This window comes from Eublepharis macularius, chromosome 6 (genome assembly GCF_028583425.1).
Source record: "Eublepharis macularius isolate TG4126 chromosome 6, MPM_Emac_v1.0, whole genome shotgun sequence".
NCBI lineage: Eukaryota > Metazoa > Chordata > Lepidosauria > Squamata > Eublepharidae > Eublepharis > Eublepharis macularius.
Window position 1 is genome coordinate 111,316,025 of NC_072795.1, and position 19,038 is coordinate 111,335,062.

The 19,038-nt window shown below is 44.5% G+C and overlaps 1 protein-coding gene across 3 annotated transcripts in view; it reads left to right on the forward strand.

Moving 5' to 3' along the window:
- PALD1 (phosphatase domain containing paladin 1) overlaps nt 1-19,038 on the forward strand; it is a 157,116-nt gene that overhangs the window by 54,187 nt on the left and 83,891 nt on the right. For all 3 annotated transcript variants that reach the window (XM_054984134.1, XM_054984135.1, XM_054984137.1), the window contains exons 2-10: nt 7,544-7,735; nt 8,828-8,930; nt 10,441-10,620; nt 11,468-11,632; nt 12,399-12,559; nt 13,048-13,123; nt 15,559-15,710; nt 16,368-16,464; nt 17,858-17,962. In XM_054984134.1, the coding sequence (XP_054840109.1) occupies nt 7,557-7,735; nt 8,828-8,930; nt 10,441-10,620; nt 11,468-11,632; nt 12,399-12,559; nt 13,048-13,123; nt 15,559-15,710; nt 16,368-16,464; nt 17,858-17,962 (1,218 nt within the window). In that variant the 5' untranslated portion in view covers nt 7,544-7,556. The remainder of the gene's footprint in view (nt 1-7,543; nt 7,736-8,827; nt 8,931-10,440; nt 10,621-11,467; nt 11,633-12,398; nt 12,560-13,047; nt 13,124-15,558; nt 15,711-16,367; nt 16,465-17,857; nt 17,963-19,038) is intronic.

Here is a 19,038-nt window from a genome sequence, read left to right on the forward strand (position 1 = left end):
CATGCCTTAGATCCTGTGATCTAAGACAGTATCATTCTGCTGCTTACAAATGCTGAGAATTGTACTATGTCTCTTCATGGGGAATCTGGAGAAATTATACAATTTCCTGGTGGACTTGCAACAAAGTGAAAATTTTTTGGTTACAAGTACGTATAATAATGCAGAAAATCTTAAAGGTTAATTTACAGCTTAAGACAGAGTTGTATTTGTTGGAAATTATGGATAAGAAATTGGAAAAAGAGTATGGTATTTTAATTTTATATATGGTAACAGTGGCACGGCTTTTCTATGCTCAAAAATGGAAGTGCAAGGATCTACCTTCATCAGAAGATTGGACTAGGAAGATGATGGACTTAGCGAAGATGGCCAAACTTACAGCATTAATTGGAGACAAAACACTCTCCGTATTCATGGCAAATTGGAAACCCTTTATGGACTATCTGCGAGAGACAAGAAAAATGAACTAATGATTTGTGGGTTTGATTTTTAAGAATAAGGTTTTGAGATACCAAGAAGATGAGGCACAGAAAAAAGATACTAATGAGACCACAAGCTGATTGCTAATAAAGGAGGAAGTGTTGTAGGCAAAAAACTGTAATGGATTAATAATATGCCTATTATGTTTCTCTACTGCTTTTACTCTGTAGACTGTTATGTAGGCCATTCTGGGCTTTTTGTAGTTGTCTTTTTGATATGTTTTACTCTCTCTCTTTTGCCCTATGTTTTAACTTTTCTACAATAAAAATAAAAAATAATTAAAAAAAGAAATTATACAATTTCCATTGCTATTTAAATGGGTAACACTTCAAGTTCATTGTTGTATCCACCTGTGCAGGCGCACACACACTGGGACTGTGCAGGCACAGGCCAGCTGCAAGGAAAGATTTTGAGCTTTAGGACCGTATGAGGGGGGAGCTCCCCCTCACTGCGCATATGTGGCTAGTTTCCCACTGAAATGAGGTGATGTGAGGCAGAGCTTTCTTCTTTCGCTGCTGTTGAGAGAGATTCTTCTCCTTTTTCTGCTCTTGACTTTTTTCTTGCATGAGTTCCATCTTCTTTCTGTTTGACACAGGTTGAAGATGTCGCAGAAATCTCTATTCAATAAATGCTCATGTGACGGACTCAGTTTCAGATGCTGAGATTTCCAGTCAGTGAGCTATGTCCCCCCCCCCCCCATGTGGCTAGCCTGAAATGGCAGTTGGGGATGGAATGTTGGGGAAACTGTCCGTTGGAGTTGGAGGGAAAACAAGAGTGTGAAAGGGAGTTGGAGCCTGGCTTTAGACCAGAGAGGGTCAGCCAGAGAATCCTCTGTGAGAGGAAATAATGTTTGTGAAGCACTCTTAGTCCTTGGACTAAAGTGGGGAAAACCAGCACTAACTCCTACTTAGACTCAAGAGATCTGGGGATTATAGACGGCCAAGGAAGTGGGTAGAGAGGAGTCTCCCCTTCAGTGCCAGGAACAGGGTCATAGCTCATAACTATAATGCCTGCCCAGTATCTAGTAAGGGTTTGTCTCAGTGGAGCACCCTAAGGTCTGGAGAGGAGGGAAAGTCGTGCTGTGTTTGTGTTTGAGTATATAAAGTGTAACATCTGTGAAGCAGTGTCAACCTCTGAAAGAAGCCAGCAACCTAGTGTTAAACCAAGTGTTTTGTGCCTCACACCAGTGAAGTTTCTGTATAAAAACTTTTCTGTTACTTAAGTTCAAACGTCTGCCTACCTGCCTTTTGACATTAACCTACTGTAAATAAACCTTCAGTTATGTTTTGAACCTCCCCAAGCCTTGTGTGCCAGTTTCTGCTAAAGGGAAGCACGACCCCCTGATCTGTCCCCTACTAAGACTTGGCTGGGTAACCATTTTTAATAATCCTTAAGGGTGGGACAAGTAGGAAAGTTGAAGCTTAATATCAACCACGCTACCAGAGGCTTCCCAGCTTCATAAGCTTAAAGAGGAGAAGTTTTACCTCAGGGTAGGGGAAGGTCAGCCTAAGCCTGAGTTGGATGTGGGTTTGTGGCATCTCGCAAGTGTGAAACGAAAATGCTGCACATGCACAAGCATGACTTATGCCTACTGTACCTGGGTGAGTGACTGGGTGCCGCCACTTTCAGTGGTTCACACCCAAAGCCAGGAACGGCAGGGTCTCTTGCCTAAAGGCTGCCCTATGGGAAAAGGTTCTGTTAGTCTCAGATACCCTGGCAGCAAAAGACATCTACCGTGCAAGAGCCCGTTCTTGGATCCAATAGCCCATCTTTGCTTCTGACAGCTCCACCCAGGCATTAGTCTCCAGCTATATGTCTTGCATTTTAATTTCCCTTTGAAGTTTCTCTGTTGAGAACTGCTACTCTTAGGTCAGTGATGGAATGTCCTGGCAGATTGAAATTTTCTTCCACTGGTTTTTGAATATCAGATTTATGTCCATTCATTCTTTTGTGAAGGGACTGACCTGTTTGTCCAATATAGAGAGTTGAAGGGAATTGCTGACACGTGATGGCATATATAACATTGGAAGATGAACTCTAGTGATTGTGTTGTTGGAGAGAATATGGGAGCAGAGTTGGCATCTTGGTTTATTGCAGGCCCTGGTTTGTGTCCATGTTGGGAGAATGCATTGTTGTAAGTTGAGATCTAGGAGGAATCTTCAGGATTTAAACCCATTGCTTTCTATATCGTTTGAAGGAAGAAGACAACTGTGTCCTTAAGCGAGAGTGAGAAACTGAGTCTTAGGCAAGAATTGTGCTGAGGCTTTTGGCAAAACTTTAAGACACGTTAGTATGGAAGGTGACTGTAAACTGTACTGTAGATAAGGCTGTACAAATATATAGATACCTATTAAAATGTGTCCCAGGTATGTGTCCTTTGTGTCCCAGGTATGTTTGTGTGTATGTATTTATATTATGTAAGTGCAGGGCTTTTTTTCAGCTGGAATGCGGTGGAACAGTGTTCCGGCACCTCTAGAAAATGGTCACATGGCTGGTGACAATTAAACTTTAAAATCCGCCCCCCCCCCCAGTTGCTCCAGCTAACTGGCACCAGTCAGCTGAAGCAAGGGAGGGAGTTCAGATTGCCCTCCCCGCCACTTGTGAGCAGCATGGAAGGTGATTTAAACTTTAAAATCCCCCCTTGCTCCAGCTGACCGACACCAGCCATCTGGAGCAAATGGGACATTTAAATTGCGAGCATGGAGGGCAATTTAAACTTCCTCCCCCTTGCGAGAGTGCTCCCAGGGGTGGCTGCACCCTGCTGTGATGACGTCACTTCCCAGAAGTGATGTCATTGCACAGTCCTGGGAGTGCGAGCATGCGTGTATGGTACCCAGTGAGTTCCACCACCTCTTTTCCTAGAAAGAAAGCCCTGTGTATACATGCATACAACCCCAGGGGTGTAATAGGTTATTGCCTAGCATCCTCCAAATCTTTAATGTCAAGTATGCCAGGCTAGCATTTGTGTTAGTTTATTCTACTATGAAGTGATTGCTAAAACACTGATTGCATGCCTGTGAATTTATTGTGGGAGTGTCCTTTTAACCCTGCTTAGAAGGAGGAAGGGTGGAGCTGGCTGTACTTCAGCGAGCGCAGCCTGGATTTATAAAAATGCATACCCTGAAACAAACCTTTTCTGTTGGGATTGAGAGTCCAGTAGAGGAACTTATTATTTAGCAAAATGGAAGGCTGCTAATCACAAAGAGCCTACGGTCTAATCTTCATCAGAACAGGAAAAGGTGGAGAAGAGAGGGAGGCAAGGGTAATGGATGGATATATGCGAATGCTATTAATATCCTTATCTTGGATTCATAGGAAGTCCTGAGGTGGAGGTCTTTATGGATTGGGATCCTCAGATGGAATGCAGAGCCCTACCAGCTGGGTCTTGAACTCCTATAGAGCTGTTACTTTCTTGCTGCCTTTTGGAAAGTCCTGCTGCTTGTGTGCATGCTTTGAGAGTAAGGGCACTGTGCCTCCTGCCTTCTTGCTGAAAGGAGCACCAGTATGGTGAAGTTAGGTCACTCCATAGTGGAGAGGATTCCCCCATAACTTGATTTTTGCCTGGCTTGTGTTTTGAGACGCTGGCTTTCTTGGTCTGTTGCCCACATTCCAAACTGGCAAAGTCACCACTCTGATTCCCCCTCTTCCTGGCACACAAGTCTGATGCCACATAATTTTCTGCCACTTTCTTGCAGCTTGGTGGGTTCCAGGTCTGGAAAGGTTGACTACCACTGCATGAAGGGGCTAAGCCAAAAGATTTGTGGAAGAGGTAGAATGTAGAAGGGGAAAGAAATGGCATTATGTTCACATTCTGAAAAGAAGTTCCAGGAAAAAGAGGCAACAGTGGAAATGGAAAGAAATATTTTAGGGGACCCCCCCCCTTGCAAAAAAACCATCAGATGGTAGAGATGGAAACACAAAGGTAACAGGTAGGAATATAGTGGGATATGAAGACTTACTGAGACCGGACACAGTGCTGATGGAGGTATTGAGACTGTAGATCAGCTGTAAAACATCTGCTTAGAGTACTAACCTGGATAGGCCAAAGGCAGCTCTGTGTGAAAGAGAAAAAGCTGCATTCGTTCATTGTGTTTTTGGGTGCCACGATTTTTTTAAAAGTGGAAACCTGGCAACCAGGTTCCACTTGTGCCACTGATGTAGCTTTTTGGCATACTTATCATTTGTAAGGTGTTCGTGTCCCATGTAACTGATACGAATGAATGAATGAATCTGCCTTTCTCACTCACAAGTGCAAATGAAAATACAATGCAGTCAACAGTTAGGACTTTCACTGAGCAAAATACAATAATGAACAACTGTTAGGACATTCAGTGAAAGAGATACAGTAGGGTACAGTAGCAGAAATTTGGAAAACAAGGATGCAGCCGCGCACAGAGATGAAACCCCCTCCATTGCTCAAAAACGGAGATGTGATGTGCTATTGTAAGTGCTATGTATGAGGGATTTTGAGGTGTGCTGGGAAACAAATCTTCAGACTTGCAGTATGGAAAGGATATTGATGCCCCATAGCAGCAATCAGTGCCCACACTGTGCTCTCAGAGGCACCAGAGCTTGCAAGAGCTGGGAGGGTCGGGAATGTGGTGCGTTTGCTTTTTGCTACATGCAAATCCTCTGCTCAGATGGGCCATCTACTGGCTGATTGTTAACCATGCCTCTGACTGTTGATGGCAGCAAATGCTTTTCCAAGCCAATTTTTTAAAAAGTACCATTGATGCCACAAAATTCTTACTGGAATGCAGCCTAAAAGTAGATCTTAAAAAAAAACAAACAAAAAACCCTTCCTCACTACGTTCTGATAGGGAAGAGACATTTTGCACAGGAAAATTACCTGGTTTCAATTCTGAAAGAGTAGCAGTATTAGTTTGTTACTTCAAAATTGACATGTCTTGCAGGGCTTTGAAGATAAGATCAGTGCTGACCTTGATAGACCAATGGCCTGCCTCAGGGTAAAGTAGCGACCCGTGCTGTGCTCTAATAAACTAGTTGATGAAATTCATTCTGATGCATAAATGCTGCTGTAGCGGGGTAAGGATGTCGTGGAAGTCTATACAAATTTTCCACAGTAGATGGTTTGTCTTGCCATTTCATGCTTGGTTGGCATGACATGATGATTGTGTGCGTGTGTGCGCGCATGCCTGCATGAATGTGTACACTTCCCTGTTTGCACCCAAGTTCTTATGTCTAGCCCTTTTTCATAATCTCCTTGCTATAAATTGCAAAGTGCTTGTTGAGCTACTTTACTTTTTGAAGACAGCTTAAAAGGAAACCTCCTTATTCAGAGCTGGTAAACCTCTGAAAGCCAGTGCTAGGCGGCAGTATCAGGGGAACGCCTTGGCCTCTCTGCCCTGTTTGTGGACCCCTGTGTGAAACAGGATGCGGGACTAGATGGATCACTGGTCTCCTCCAGCAGGGGGGGGCTCTTGTGCTCTTAAAAAGTCTGCCTTTAGAACTGTTCAAATAAAAATAAGCAAAGAATTAATGACGAATGATGAGCTTGTGAGTCACAGTAATCCATTAGGTAAAATATAGAATGCATGTTTGGATTTGGATGGATGAATGTAGGTTATTTAATATTCACATTATCAAATCTGAATTCCTAAAGAAAGTAATCAAATAAAGCAGGTGTGTGAATACCCTGTAAGGACTGCTTCATACATGTGATATTTTATAATGGACAGGAACGGCAGGAATCCTGCATGCATTTGACAAACGTCTGTGCAGCAGGAAGCCATTGAATGCCTGTGTGTATGATGTACCTTCAAAGGAACATTGAATTTATGGAATTGACTTCCAAATTTGACAACTGTTTCGGGTGAATCAGCCTCATAATTATAATTGCATTAATGGGTGAATAGAAGAATGCAATGCAGTAGAGTTTGTAATGATGTTCTCATCATTTTGTATCTACCTGAGTCCCAGACCTGGTATATGTAAGATTATTCAGTTTTGTGGCAGCGTTCCTAGAACTGGCAGCAAAGTGAGAATCAGTTACTAGGGGTGTGTGTGTGTGTGTGTGTGTGTGTGTGTGTGTGTGTGTGTGTGTGTGTGTGTGTGTGTGTGTGTGTGTGTGTGTGTGTGTGTGTGGTTTTTTAAATAACTTAGTTTATTTTTAGATTGCCATTCAACTAAATAGTCCTCAAGGCAGTTTGCAGTACATCAAAATACAATGAATTTCAGCAAAAATACAGATTCACCCATTTCTTATTGATCTAATATAACTCAAAGGTCTTCGGGAAAAGACAGGTATGCAGATCCCTCTGAAAGGCTGTTGGGGAAGCAGCCGTTCTCAACTCCTGAGGGAGGGAGTTCCAAAGTTGGGATTCAACAGCTGAAAAAGCCCTGCCCTGGGTTTCTGCTGGCAGCCAGTCTGCTAAGGTTGATTCCTAGAGAAAGGCCTCTGGACCAACCTCAGGTTGATAGATACAGGTGGAGGTGGTCCTTCAGGTACTCTGAGCCTAAGGTGTCTAAATAGTTCTGTCACCTCAGTAATGTAATTCAAATGGTGGCTGGTAGAGCTGTACTTGCTGTGAGAAATCCATGAGGGCTTTTCTTCCAGACCACTGTATCTGTTTACAATAGACCACACAATGTTGACTTCTGTCTCAGAATCATTTCACTATAGGGAATAATGTTTTGAGGATTTATTTTTTAGCGTGTGTTCATTACACATGGGGGCTGGGCAGGGTCGTTGGTCCTCACTGTTGCCCTGCTTAAACTGCATGAGTCCCCAAACACAACCAACCTTGTCATGCCCAATCCAGGAACTGTTCAGGATGGACACGCTGTCTTTCTGTGAAGCTTGCTGTCCCTTGCTGATGCTTATGGAGAAAATTCTAATAAATTTCCACGCAATCCCACGGCCCGCTGCTAAAACAGTTGTTCTAAAGAACAACACACATGGTGTGAAATTGAAATTCCTTTGTTGAAGGCAATTCAAGTAATTGGTTATTGGTTTTGTTGTAATAGTGTTTCTTCCTTTAAAAAAAAAACTGGTCTTGATCTTTATCTGTATTTCTTTCTCTCCTTCTAATTTATATTTGTATAGTTGCCTGTGGATTATGGGTACAACTGCTAGCACAGCTCAGCAGACAGTGGCCACAGCAACGTTTGAGAACATTCACGGCAACGGAACCATGGAAGACCGACATTCCCTCAGCATTCACTCCTTCCAGACGGTCGGCCTCCACAACAAAGCCAAGTCTATTATAACCAATAAGGTGGCACCCGTAGTCATCACGTGAGTGTGCTCGTTTTTCATGAAATGCATGGCCTGCTTCTCAGCCCTGGGACTTTGGATGCCACAAACAATCTATCAACAAAACCATTTTAAAATGTGTAAAAACTTAACATCATCAAAGCAACAAAGTCATTAAATATACGCCACAGAGTAGGGTGTGGCTCCTGTCCCTGTGCTGCATGAATGCTTCTCTCTGGGTACGGTGGATGTAGTCCTCTCCTACAGAGCTCACTTCCTCTAGTGTGAGGCACTTCAGTTTGTGCATGAAATTCCAGTGTTTTTCAATGAATCCCAGTGTGCCATGTGCAGGAGGAAGTATGCTGTGCGGCAGAGGACTGCCTGCATGGTACCCGGAGGAAAGTGCTTGCAGAGCAAAGATTTGGGATCCAAACCTAGGAATATTAAGGTACAGAGGAAAAACAAAGCAGAAAGACCCAGTCTCAAACTTTACAAAAGGTCTGAGTAAATGGAAATGTTTAAGTCTGATGCCTAAACTAGGTAGATAACCATGGGTAGGGAGCCCTGAATTGAGGTGCTTCCACCAAGAAGATCCTTTCTCAATAAATGGAGGCATGCAAGTAGGATCTCTGTGGAAGATCTGAATTGCAAGCAAGATTGTATGGGAGTCGGTGGTCCTTTATGAACCTCGCCCTCAGGCAGTTTGGGACTTTAATGTAATAATCAGTGCTTTGAATTGTGACTGGAAGCAGATGGGTAGCTAGTGCAGTTTTTTCAAAGAGGAAAATATATCTATCAGTAATTAATACCAATCAATGAATTTGGTGTAGTACTGGTTGAAACTTCCAAACAGTCCTCCAAAGGAGCCCCGTTCAGGCATCCTTGTTTCTTTTTCCTCCCCTGGATTTCTTCTGTGGTGCTGCTACCCGTTCATCCCTATACTCTGGGTGGTTTCTGATTGCTGGATGTTTTGGAAATGGAGAAATAGGAGAAGGGGCAGTACATAATTGTATCAGACTGAGCTGGAAATAAGCAAACTGTAGACAGCATTGGCGTATTGTTTCCAGTGTTTGAAAATGTACAGCAGCTGCGGGGGAAACTCCTTTATGAATTTCTTTCATGTGGTTTTCACAGCTACAATTGCAAAGAAGAGTTTCAGATTCATGATGACCTATTGAAGGCTGGCTACACTGTGGGTCGGTTATCGGAGTCTGCTCCAGAGCATTATCTTGTACAGGTGAGATCAACAGACTTGCCTCTGCAAAAGATATGGGAAGGCCAGCGCCTCTGTTATGGAATATCAGAGTGAGATCATTGTGGATATTAACATGTTAATTCAGTTCTTTTTATTCCTCTGTACAAATGGGAAGACAGCGAGCCCAGGGTTACCTGTGAAGTGCGTTTTTGGAGGTTCATTAGTGTCAGCCCATTTTGGAGAAAGGGCGTCTATTACACAGACTGTGGTTTTCAAGGTCCTCCTAGAATGTGTTTATGGGGGTTTTCTGTGCGCTTCTGTGTACCCCCCCTTCTCACATATCCTTTGAAAACGTGGCATTCTTTCTACCATCTTGCTGATCCCTTTGGTAGTCTGCATGGTAGACCAGTACAGGAGGTGGTCTGTGGTCTGATTCAGGTCTTTGGTGTCCTCCCTCTCTGTAATTTGCTACAGGAACATTTGAGTCTAGCAACTGGTTCTTTGTAATGGCGTTTGGCCATCTGCAATACATTTTTACCTGCCTATCAAGTGGTTCACCATCCAGCTGGCTCCTCCTAGGGCCTAACACAACCACAAAAGTGGTTTGCGTTCACTGAAGTATTCATGGAAGGCACGTGGAATTATTCCATGTTCCTCTCCTCTGTTGGAGTCCTTTCCAGCCCCTGAAACCTATAAACAAAGAGCCATGATATGCAGGGTGGGGTGCAGTGTGAGGAGAAGGAAGGAGATGAAATTGCCCCCTGTACTCCTCTCCACCAGTAGAGACATGCTGAGGCAAGAGGGAGGAAGTATGATTACTCCCCTTTCCTCCCACTTCACTGCAACTCCCCCACCTGCTCAGCTATTCCTTGATAGTCCTGAAAGCCAAACTCTCATCCTTTCTGGGAATTAGAAGGGACTTCTGGAGTGGAAAGGAATTTGGGAAAATTTGCATTCTGTGGGTGCTTCATTGGATACAGGCCACTTCATTATTGTTAATCTTTGTTTGCTCTGTTCTGCTCCACCTGTGCAAGCTTGCTGAGGGCGCTATGCTGTCAGAGGCTTGAGAGGTACTGGTTTCCTGAGGATGCCCTGCTTTCCTTAGCTTTACAACATACAAGGAAATATAACAGCAGGATTTGAGTCTAGTGGCTCCTTGGAAATCGACAAGATTTTCTGAGTGTAAGCTTTGGACAGTCAGAGCTCTCTTTGTCAGACACAAATATATGGAACTTCTATTTTACTTTACCCTTAATTAGCATCTTCAAGTAATGGGCCTCTGAGTGTTCCTCTCTCTTGTGTGAATTTTTAGTTGAACTGTGGACGTGTGATGAACTTCTTCCACATCAGTAGCTGGTCTTGCAAAGGCTTATGGGAAAGGCCTGTAGCTGTGTCTTCCAGATGAGGGCAAAGCTGATGGAGGGCAATTGGAGAAGGTTTATGTTGAATGAGTATCGAGCCAAGGGGTACTGGAGGCTTATTTGAGATGGCTACTTCATTTTTCTCATTTTGCATATTCATATTAATGCGTTGCCCTCTCTCCTTTTTACAGGGGAAATATTTTATGGTCCGTGATATATACAGTAAGTTAGATGTCCTGAACACCACTGGTAGTTGTGGTGCTCCAAACTTTCGGCAGGCCAAAGGGGGATATTCAGTGTTTGGCATGGGCCAGCCCAGCCTCAGTGGATTCAGGCAGGTCCTGCAGAAGCTCCAGAATGATGGCCATAAGGTATGTGTGTGCTTGAAAGCAAAACCTTCTGTCTGTCAGTATAGGAGCCAGAACATGAAGGGAAATGAGATTTGCAAGGTGGATTCTTAGGTATAGTTTAGATGGACAGTTCATAATCAAAGGGAATTTTGTTTCTCTTGGCAGTGAAAGGCCAATGCACACTTATGTTGTTTTTTATTCTTTCTCCTGGGAACTGAGGGCATCATCTTAGCCTTAGTTAAGTCTGAAGATGGGTTAGGTTGAGAAGCTCCGGTCTATTGGAAGCCACTCAGTGAATTTCATAGTTGAATTTTCTCCTATCCAAGCCCAATACTTATTATGTTACATTGGGCCTGTTTAGAGCAAAACTGACTCTAGTTGCTGTATTTGCAGAGCAACAGGGTGTGGTACAATGGTTAGTTTGCTCGACTAACCATCAGGTGCAGCCCCTATTCTTCCATGAAGTTCATTGGTTGACCTTTGGCTAGTTCCTCTCAGCATAGCCTACCTCAAAGGATTGTTGTGATCGTGTGTGTGTGTGTGTGTGTGTGTATTTAAATAAAAAGCTGGGATAGATTTCTACCTTATATGTACTCATGATTCTCCAAATTAATGATAGTAGCAATGTGCTGTGCATAGTCTTTTTGTTATATCTAGCAACTTCGAACTGAGCTATTGCACATGTAGGGCAAAGTGGGGTCCAGTGTTATAATAGGCAGTCACCTGCAATGAGTAAAAATCACCTCTAGACAGGTAGGCAGCAGCTATGTCTTCTAGCACTTCATATATGGGCTATTTACTTTTTGCATCTTAGCTTTCTATGTGGAAAGGACTTCAGCAAAATGTGTTTCTCTTTCTGTCACCACAGGAGTGTGTCATGTTCTGTGTGCGTGAGGAGCCTGTGGTTTTTCTACATGTGGACAATGATTTTTTGCCCTACACCCCTAGAGGAAAGGAGAATCTGCATGAAAATCTGCACAGCCTGCAGAGAGGCATCAAAGTAGAAAACCTGGAGCTTGCCATTCGAAAAGAGGTGACTGTGGGTGGTAGAAGGAGGGTGCATTGCATTGTGCGGAGATGGTGTTATCAGTTATGCTTTGCTTAAAGGCTTGCCGCTTATTCCACAATATCAAAGCCCCTTGGACCATAACAATAACAACATTCCATTTATATACTGCCCTTCAGGACAACTTAATGCCCACTCAGAGCAGTTTACAAAGTATGTCATTAACCACTTACACCAAACTTAACCACTTACACCAAACTGGCTCTCCTTATTTAAGTTACTACTATTAATATTTTTCTGATGCCATCTCTTTTGAATTTTTGATCTCATAATGTAGTTCACTAAGCACTATCTGGAAATAAGCTCTATTTGTGGGAATTGGTGTAAGGGGAAGGAATTAAGAAGGAACAGTCAGCTTAGGAATCAGTCAGCTTGGGAATCTTCTAATACTTTTGAGTGATTGAGTTAGGAAATCTATACACTGTATTGAATAACTGAATTCATACACTGCGACTGTGGGAGACACCACCTCATGGTCTGATTGAATGCTGTTCTGGTCAGATCTAGATGGACAAACCATGTGGGTGTGGAATTAAATGAAGCCATTTCTTCATCTAGATATTACCGGAGCAGTACTGGGCCCTGTGTAAGTTATTCCTGTAACTGTGGCAACATCTGAATTAGGCCAAAGACTAGCTTTAGGGAAGAAAACAGTCTGTATGGAGATATTGTGCAGGTGTATTTACACAGCAAGACTCTTCTGAAGTTGGCTTGTTGGATTTATCTCTTGAAGATACATGACTTTGCCCAGCTGAGGGAGAACAGCTATTATGTCTACAATGATATCGAGCATTTCAAAGATGAGCCTCATTTGGTGAACATCCACTGTGAAGAGGATATCCATGTGACTGAGGAAGTCTACAAGAGGCCTGTTTTCCTGCTGCCCTCTTACAGGTAACTTTTTATGGTGAAGAGACTTATTCCTCCTATGATCTACATGTTAACTTGATGGTCTCTTCTCTTCCATGCCCTTGACTGCCATTGCCTTTTTCTTTATGTCTGTGATTATGTTTATCCACAGTGACACTATTTTTTCCTGAGGCAAATGGACAATTTTTCATTAATGGACCTCAGAGCAAATACTATTAAAGTAAAAACTATTAAATATTATTAAAGTAAAAAACTTAAAAACCTATTAAGCACATATAATTATGTAGGCATTGTGTGGTATGAAAAACAAAATACAGGCCCTTCCCCAAAGTGGTCAGAGGGAAAAGACAGGACAGAGGCATTATAATCTGTCCCTTGTCATATACATGGAACTTTTCCTTCTCTTTTCCCATGTGTTTCAGGATATCAGTATTTGAGGGCTGTGTCAACTGGCCTGTCTTTAAACCACATTCAATTTCTCCTATCCCATTAACAAGCCCTCTTGCTGGCAGGTATCATCGGCTGCCTTTGCCTGTGGATGGAGCACCTTTAGAAGCACAATTCGATTCTTTCATCAGTTTTCTCAGGGTAAGGGCTGCTGTTTGATGTGAGATCTAGAAATTATCTTGTGTTTAACAGCCTCATTGGAAGGCAAAAACTGTAATCGCTCAGATAGTAGAAGGACAACACTATGCATGTATAATTGCCATGGAAATGATCCCTGTCATGTGGAAATTGTGGGAAGTCAGATAGGCTTTTTTGGTTGTTTGCCACTGCCATGTGCATGTGTAGTGGGAACTGTGAATGTTTCTGGCTCTCTGATACTTGTTTGATGTGTGTTTACATGTGTGAATTTATAGTTGTGTTGCAAACATGTTCAAGGATGGTCCAGTAGGTGATGGTTTTAGACACTGGCAAAACAAGACTGTTCCCATTGTCAGGGCTTGCCGCGGCTGCCGCTGGGCGTGGCACTGGGCGGTCTGCTCCTGACGTCACAGGGGGGCCAGGGATTCTGCAGGACCCTGCTCTGTGGAAGGAGGGGTGGTATACCTCACCCAGACTCCCTCTCAGTCCACTCGCTGGCCTGCTCAACCTGGCCTGCTTACCCTCTGTGTCCCCCTTCATCTCCTCCTTCCAGAACTCTCCTCCAAGCCTCCACCCTTGCATCCCACTGCTCTCACTCCACATCATCACTCCTCACTCACACCCACCACCTCAGGGCTCTTCCTAGCCACCTTATATAGGGTTTTCTTTCCCCGCCCCGCCCTCCTTCTAGGCTTGTTCCCTCTCCTGACTTGGCCCACCTGTGCCTTCCCTCAGGTGTTTCCCTCCTACCACTAATCCCTTCTTGGCTTCCTTGCCTTGCTGGCAGGGTGGGGTTGAATGCGAGCCATCCCCAGCTGAGGTCTCCTTGGCCATGCTCACGAGGAGCTGCCCCAGCCGGCTTCTGTGCTGCTGAGCATGCCTGGCCTTGCTCGCGAGGAGCTGCCCCAGCCGGCTTCTGTGCTGCTGAGCATGCCTGGACTTGCTTGCGAGGAGCTGCCCTGGCCAGCTTCTGGGCTGCCTGCTCATTGATGCCGGGCGGGGCTACCCATCTCCTCCCCCAGAATGCCTGTGGCAGCCCCACCTGGAGGGGCTTGGCTCCTAGCACCTCCTGAGCCAGGCTGCTGTCCTCTAGCCAGGGTGTGGCCCTGGGCTGCAGTGGCTGTTTCTCCTCTCTGCCAGGTAAGAGCTCTGTTTGGGCTGCTGCTGGGCCCCTATGCCCCCTGCCTTGGCCCTTTTCCTCCGGCCTGCTTAGCCCCCTCTCCTCCCCCTGGAGGGTGGGACTAGCTGGTCTCTCCTTGCTCCCTCCAGCCCCCTGAGGCTTTGGCCTTCTGCCCCTTCCCCCTGGAGTAGGCAGGTTCTGGCCCTGGTCGCTGGCTGGGGTGGCAGGGTTGCTGCCTCCCTTTTGCCTCCTGCTATTCCCTCCTGGCAAGTCTGGGGGCTTGGGCTCAGACCCCAGACACCCGTTTCCAGTCACCTGTTTTCATTCTTTTTCTTTGACTTTGAAAGTCATTTTCGTCCTTTCTCTTTTCCTCCTGGCCTTTAAAGGTACAGGTAGTCCCCTGTGCAAGCACCGAGTCATTACTGACCCATGGGGGAACGTCGCATCACGACGGTTTCTTGGCAGACTTTTTGTTACAGGGTGGTTTGCCATTGCCTTCCCCAGTCATCTACACTTTAACCCCAGGAAACTGGGTACTCATTTTACTGACCTCAGAAGGATGGAAGGCTGAGTCAACCTTGAGCCAGCTAATTGAACCCGGCTTCCGCCAGGATCGAACTCAGGTCATGAGCAGAGCTTGGGCTGCAGTACTGCCCCTTACCATTCTGCACCCTGGGCCTTTTCCCGTCTATATTATGTTCTACTCTGTTTTATATAAGATTTAAAAATAATACTACTTTGTTCCATCACATTTGAAATAACTTGTCAAAAGCGTGCTTTTATTTCTTTGACATTTTAATGTGGTAGATTAATTTTGAGGGAGGGGGAACTGACAATGAGCCATTTTATTGTCATCACCTGTTGTCTGCTTGATAGCTCTGTTAGTGCTACTAAATGAACTATATGGTGTAGGCAAATGAGATGTTTTGATTTCCTACAATTTTACCTCTGGAGTAATTAGATACTTAATTCATTAAACCTAAATTAAACTCGTAACCCAGCAAAGAGTTTCATGAACAGACCCCCCCCTCCCTTTTAGAATGAGGCTTCTATATACTTACTCAAGTGAAAGATTATTGTCCATAATAGTATGAGGCAGAGATAGCAAGATGGTAGCCATTTTGGTAGAAATGCTGCTCCCCCACCTTTGCCATGCCAGGGGAATCAGTTACTCCTCCTCACCCTCCCGTGGGTCAGCAACAAATCCTTGTTGACCCCCTAAGAGTGAGGAATGTGCCTTTTCCCTGTACCACTGTGTTGCCAATTGTTTGGGGAAATGGCAGTCCAAGGTATGTTTCTACTGTATTTTGTTCTTCAGGAGAGTCCAAACCTGCTTCTTCTCCAAGACCCCAGCAGGCCGCCACCTGCCCTTCTCTTCAGCTGCCAAACTGGAGTGGGAAGGACCAATTTTGCCATGGTCTTAGGCACTCTGGTGCTTTATCACCGCAAGGGTGGTTTTCAAAAGCAAGAGTAAGTGTATCTCCTCCCTTTGAGCTTGCTTCACAATGCAGGAGTGGTGACTGTTGGATATGGGAGAGTCAGTTCCCTCTGTCCATAGGGCACTTCTCTACTTTTTAGAGATTGTTTAACTTCAAGAGATCAAAAGCTGGCCCTGATGCCAGCCTGCCCCACAGATGAGTCCTTGCACTTCTGCACATGGAGTGCCATAGGCAGGGAGCAGGTGTGACAGTGCCAGCAAGAACCAAGAGTTTCACGTGGCTAGAGTGAAACAAGCCAGGAAATATAGAGGAAGTGGTGGAGAAGATCCTGTAGGGACATTATCCTGGATAAGCATGTATTGGAAGTATAATGCTTACAAGAGGATCATACAGTATTGCCTTCAGTATCACATATAGGTGGTGAGATTCTTCCAAAATGTAAACCGTTCAAATATTCACAAGATCATGAAAACACTGACTTGAGAGTTGTTATTGATTCCATCAGTATTTGCAAAGTGCAAATTAGGCAATCAATCTTGAGCTACAAATATTTGAAATATTACAAAATGGGTGCCACTACTTTGAGTATAATCAGTTTGAACATCCCAGCACATGTGCTTCTTACTTAGCGGTGTTAGGTGGAGTGTGGGATGAAGCCAAGGATCTGAATTTCTTCTCTATTCAACAGCCTTTCACCGCCCACTAAATGCTTGCCAAGAGATCAGTTCCGGATTATCCAAAGCTTCATTGACAGGGTATCAAAAGGCCAGCAAATAGTGGAGGAGGTAAGTGACTTGTATAGGTTTCTGTGCATAGTGTGCTACTGTTTGGGCAGAAAGTGCTCAGGGGATGCACATCTCCACCCCAGCTGTACTAGCCGCTCCTTGGCCTTATCTCAGCATAGTATTGTTAGCCCCTCAGAGGGAAGTTAAAAACTTGAGGCCCTTGTCCCAGACCCGGTCAGCAGTGTGGCTTGGGGGAGAGTCTATGGCTCGGAGGCAGAGCATCTGCTTTGCTTGCAGAAGGTCCCAGGTTCAGTCCCCGGCATCTCCAGCTAAAAGGTTCAGGTAATAGATGATGTGAAAGACCTCCACTTGAAACCCTGGAGAGCTGCTGCCATTCTGAGTAGACAGGACTGGCCTTGATGGACCAACGGTCTGGTTCAGAATAAGGCAGCTTCATGGGTCCATATGGATCCCGCGGAACATTTCTGTGGGTTGGAAGGATTTCTGCCTACAGAGTATAACTTTCTCATCTTGCCCCTCTAGCCTCAAATGCCCCCTGAAATGTTGTTCCTGGGCGGGGGAGGGGCTTACACAGGCTGCATTAGCAGTGAGGAGGTAAGAAAGTCATGCCCTGTGGACACAGATCTTTCCATCCTTAGAAATCCTCTGCTGGATTCAAGTCTAAGTGGAAAAACAACGCTGCCAATGATGCACTTTCATGGTGCTCGCCCTTGTTTAAAGATGTCTGTGCTATGCAGTCTGTGTGTAAGGCTCTGACCTCACTGCTGGTAGCCATTATGGTGCTAAGGGAAATGCCCAATGACTTAGGAGAAATTGGTGTTCTTTGTAAGTAGCAAGGTTGGTATATTGTGGGAAGTTGGATGATCTTGAAATCCAGGCAGTAAACAATTAAGTTAAAGCTGTAATGGAGATCTAGTTCAGGGAGTTGGTGTTGTGGTGGCAGACTCATGGCTACATGGATTCATGACTTTGTGGGAGACTGAAGATATTTTCTCCTTCAACTAGGTTTGAGATGGTTTTCTGATCAGAGAATGCCTTCATCCCTAGGAGCTTTGTTTGAACATGTGTCAGTGAGCAGGAGGGTCATGCAGCAGTTTTAATGACTAGTGGATGAAGAAGTGAATTCAGTAGCCAAAGGTGTGGTCTTCCTCCTTTTGGGCAAAGCCATTGAAGCTATCAGGGTTTTAATAACTTTCTAGTTCCTCACTCATCTCCCTAATGTGCATGTTATTGTCTGTGAACTCAAATGATTTGTGGGTTGTCTAGAAAGTTGCTACAGAGCAAAGTTGCTACAAACCAAAATGTCTTCTAGGTGAAATGAGATATAGGAGGCAGGTGCAAAGATGCAGCGAGGGGGGGGGGTGTAAATGGGATGGTGGAAAAAAAGATTCTTGAATAAATTGACAGATGGATTGCCTTTTGGTTTGCAAAGGTGGATGCTGCCATTTCCTTGTGCTCCGAAATGCATGACATGAAGGAAGCGATCTATGAGAATAAGAAGAAACTGGAAGGGATTGGAGAAGATTACCAGATTCAGGTACTGGCAGGAACTCTAACATGTTGAGTTGACATACCCATAAAACGTAACACATGGTATGTGGCATACACTGTCGTGGCTGGCACAAGAGCTTTTTTGGTAATTGATTCCACCTTCTGTAGTGGTCTTCCTGGCGCAGTTTGGAGGGCCCTGACCCCCTCAGCCCTCAGGATACTGCAAGGCAGCTTGATTTGAGGAGGCCTTTTGCCAAGGACCAAGAAAACATAAATTTAAGGGTTGTATTAGGCTGTTTTGTGTAAATTGAATTGTTTTGTAATTTACTGTGCAAAAATGATTTTATTTATACCATGTTGGCCTTTGGGGAGGACAGGATAGAAATCTTTCAGTCATTCAATCGGTCAAAAAGAGGACAATTACAGAAAACAGCAAAGAGGATGGGGGTTGTCCAGAGCAGTGTGAGAGCTAACCATCGAGAGAACCGGGATTTAGTTAACTTAATTATTTACTTTGTATTTACCCCACTTTTCTCCCTAATGGAAACCCGAAGCGGCTTACATCATTCTCTTCCATTTTATCCTCACAACAACCTTGTGAGATAGGTTAGGTTCAGATTGTACAACTGGCTCAAGGTCACCCTTCAAACTTCCATGGCAGAGTGGGAATTTGAACCTGGGTCTCCCAGATCCCAGTCTGGTGCTCTAACTGCTACACCATGCTGCTAAGCCCATAGGATGGTCTTTTCTTTCGTAGGGCATGCACGTATGACAGAGACGGACAGAAAGAAAGAGTAATTGAAATGAACCTAGGTGCTGCCTTCTCACTATGCATCCTGAATTAGGTTGGCTAGTAGAAGGGGATTCTAGGGGACTCTTATCCCTCCCGTTTTTCTGTACAGAGGGATCGCCGATCTTTTGGGGGTATGTTTGAAACTTTGAGAACAGGTAATGAGTGCCTGAAAAAGAAAATATTACTATGGGGGTGAAACCAATTACAAAATGGCTGTCATGTGGGCTGGATCAAATCACAAAACAGAGGGAGGTTCCATCAAATGTTAAGTTCTAAGTCAATCATCCTTCTATGATGGAGGCAGCTTTAATCAAATGGGTGCTCCCTGC